The sequence below is a fragment of the Ahaetulla prasina genome, chromosome 1, assembly GCF_028640845.1.
Source record: "Ahaetulla prasina isolate Xishuangbanna chromosome 1, ASM2864084v1, whole genome shotgun sequence".
Taxonomy (NCBI): Eukaryota; Metazoa; Chordata; class Lepidosauria; order Squamata; family Colubridae; genus Ahaetulla; species Ahaetulla prasina.
In genome coordinates this window covers 253308992-253312715 of record NC_080539.1, presented here as the reverse complement: position 1 = coordinate 253312715, position 3724 = coordinate 253308992, and the positions used below count along the sequence as shown (strand labels likewise).

Sequence of the window (3724 nt, the reverse complement as noted above, 5' to 3'; positions counted from 1 at the left end):
TTATTGAATGAGGAAAAGATACATTGGAGTTTTGTGGAGTTGAGGACTGATCCTGATAAAGAAAATCATGCTCACATTTCCCACTAGGGTGATGACATAAGCAGCAAAAAATGTCACAAAAAGGATGAGTTGCAACTGTGGATCATCAGTAAATCCTGTGAGTATCAGTTCTGTCACCTATGTGGTGTTTTCCATTGAGTCATAGAAACACTGTGGAAACTGAAAGAATGTAGTAATCAGAGTTATATACTTTCTGATTAGTGGGAAGATGCAAAGAAAAATAAAAGATATTCATGATGAGAAATGCATTATTATTTCAATCAAAATAACTTTGAACCAGATTAAAATGTAGCAGAAAGCTCATCACCACAAAGGTGGATGTATATTATAAAACTCCAGTGGCTGGAACAGGCTAATCATTTACTCTGATCTCAGTGACATTTACAGTAGTTTAAAGCATTCCTTCTTTTCTGGTTGTAAATGGGTTTCTTCTATATGAAATGAGTTAGGAAATTCTTTGCATCTGGGAAAAAATATAGACATCTTCCAGTTCCAGGTGCCAGGTCTGCTTAATTTGGTCACAGCATTTCCTTGGCTGCTTTTGGTTTATGCAAGAGATCTTATTTCTTCTGCTATTCCCTAAGTACCTGTAGTTCTGATTTTGAACAAATGGTTTCTATTAACTCCCATTAAAAGAAATGGGAACTGCATTACAACTTTACAATGTTTAATTTCCATGTTTTCTTTATAACTTTAACTTACTTTTAAGAAGGTGAAATACATTTGAAATAATAACTATGACTCCCAAAGGTGTGCAAATGATAAACTGTGATTTTCTTTATATGACACAGCTATTTCATCCATGGTGTTATTTATTAATGGTTATATATTCAGTATTCATTTGTATTTGTGTCTTGAATGTATCATGTATTGTGAACTGTTGTACGAATGGTCATATATTAATGATGGAGTGAATACTTGAGACTGGCTCAAGGCGGTCCATTAATGAAGATGTTTTTGGGGGAAGGGGGGTTGTTGATAGATTTCATTTCCTACAGCAACTGGAATTAGTTGCCTTTAACCAAATCCACAAAATATGGAAACTTCACTGATCCGATCTGGGAAGGACAGCAGAAATATACCAAAGATTATGACTAGAGGCCAAAGCTCCATTGGCTTCTATACAAATTTTTTTTTTTGGAAAGCTCATGAACTAAGTGGGAACATCTTTATTTTGGAAACATCACCCAGTATGATGAACTACATATTGTCAGGTTCCCAAATGAACACTACTGAAATACATACTTAGCCTGGCCAGCAAGGCAATGTTGAAATGAGTATTGATGAAAGAATTGGAGACATAAAGTTTTTAATGTAGAATATTAACCTGGGTAAAACTACATTTGTCTCTATGTGTTTTGTGAATAATAATTATGGCTGAAAATCTCCTCAAAGTTTGTTTTTTTGTTAGGATTAGAAAGAAATATGTTCTATGTGAGAAAAGCTTATTTGAAAAAAATAAATAAAAAGAAAAGAAAAACAGAAGAAAGGAAAAGAAAAGGCAATTTATGTAAAAGGAATCATTCTTCCAGGGACATTTTGTAAAAGATTTTCTGAGAATAAATCTGTATGTAAGTGCAGCCTAAACTATATTAATATTTTCAGGATAATAAAGTACAAGCACATTGTTTTCATTCATATTTACTCAGGGTATCTTCCACTTCATTGCTTTCTTTTTAAGAGATTTCTTTACCTCCTCATTCCTAAGACTATAGATGAGAGGATTAATCATAGGGATCACAACTGTATAGAAGACAGATACAACTTTGTCTCTCTTCAAAGCATAGCTGGAACTTGGGCGTGAATAGATGAAGAGGATGGAGCCATAATACAAAGTGACAGCAGTTAAGTGAGAGGCACAGGTTGAGAAGGCCTTCAGTCTCCCTTCAATGGAATGTATCTTCAAGATGGCTGCCAGGATGAGGACATATGAAGCAAGAATAAGTGCCAGGGGTATAATTACATTAGAGACAAGAATGAAGAACAGCACTGATTGGTAGCTCTCAGGCACATTACAAGAAAGTTTGACTAATGGAGGTAGGTCACAGAAGAAGTCATCAATTACATTTCCCTTACAGAAGCTCAACATGAAGGTTTTGATAGTTATTATTGTAGCATTGATAAAACCACTGAGATATGAGAGTGTCACCAGTCCTGTGCATAACTTTCTGGACATATGAGTGGCATACAGCAGTGGGTTTGTAATGGCCATGTATCGGTCATAGGCCATGGCTGCAAGAAGATAGCATTCACTGTAGGCAAGACCAGCAGAGAAGAAGAACTGAGCAGCACAACCTCCAAAGGAAATGCTCTTGTCTTCAGAGATGCTATTTACCAGGATCTTTGGGGAATAGACAGAGGAATACCAGAGATCCAGGAAAGATAAGTTTCCAATGAAAAAATACATAGGTGTATGGAGGTTAGGGCTGCCACAAATAAGTGCCATTAATGTGATGTTTCCTGTGAGGCTAGCTATATATATTAATAGAAATGTTACAAATAGAATCAGTTGTAGGTTTTGGTTGTCTGTGAATCCCAAAAGGATAAAATTCATCACTGTAGTGTGATTTTCTTTCTCCATGAAATATTAGGATTAACTGTTAAAAAAAATAAAAATATGTCGCAGTTATTTCATTAGATTAGCATAAATTCTCCAAGTATTATACTTCAGATACTTTAACATGAAAATTGCAAAAATTAAACATTTTCCTTAAAAACTTACACAAAAATGTTGGGAAAAAATACATCTATGTTTGATTATGTCCTAACAATGCAATTAATATTTAGATAAGGAAAAATAGAAAACTTCTCTTTCTTCTGTTTCTGCTTAGTGGAACTTACTTTCTTCTCAACAACTAGTACGTTTTTTTCTCTTCAGGATTCTTGATGTTTGACATTTCAGTGGTAGGAACTTTGGAGGTGAATGAACTCATCATACTAGAAATCACCATAATGCATGCATAGACAACTAAACAAAATCAGATTAGTGTTCTAGACTTTAACAGAATTGACTTCCAAAAAGTAAGAGAGAATAGAAAGGTTTCCATGGATGGAAATTCTAGAGGAAAAAACTGTTTAGGATGGCTGGGAAACTCTGAAAAATGAGATAATAAAGGCCCAAACAAAAATAATACATCAGAATGAGGGAGGGAGGGAGGGAGGGAAAGGGGAGACAGGGAAAGGAGAGAGAAAGAGAGAGAGAGAAACTCTGACAAACTGAGGAAGAAGAAGGAGAAGTGTATAAATGGGAAGAGGGGTGTTAACCCCAATTCTGCAAGGAAGGAGTCAGGAAGGCTAAGGCACAGAATGAACTAAGACAGTGATAGTTAACCTTTTTGTCCTTGAGTGCCAAAAGCGTTCATGTGCATACAAAAGCACACGCACGCATGCCCACACCCATACAATGCGCGCACGACACCCTCCTGTGCACGCTCCCGCCGCCTTCCCCGCATGCGTGCCCAACCCTCCCTCACGCACCTCATTTTAGGCCTAGCAGGTCTCCCTAAAGCCTCCTGGGACCAAAAATGGGGCTGCACCCCGAGCCCTCCCCCCACATGTCTACGATGTTACAGATGTTACGTCTGCCTTGTATGCAGCTTTATTCCCCTCTAGCATTCATCTCCATTGCTCAGTGATGCATTTCCTGCCTCTCTAGGATTTACCT

General features: G+C 37.0%; 1 protein-coding gene across 1 annotated transcript; it reads right to left on the bottom strand.

Annotated features, from left to right (window-relative positions):
* On the bottom strand, positions 1-2641 carry LOC131184023 (olfactory receptor 9G19-like). The gene is given in 2 exon segments (XM_058154962.1): positions 1-177; positions 1706-2641. Coding segments are annotated over 2 exon segments (1113 nt in total).
* Between the last annotated feature and the right edge of the window lie 1083 nt (positions 2642-3724).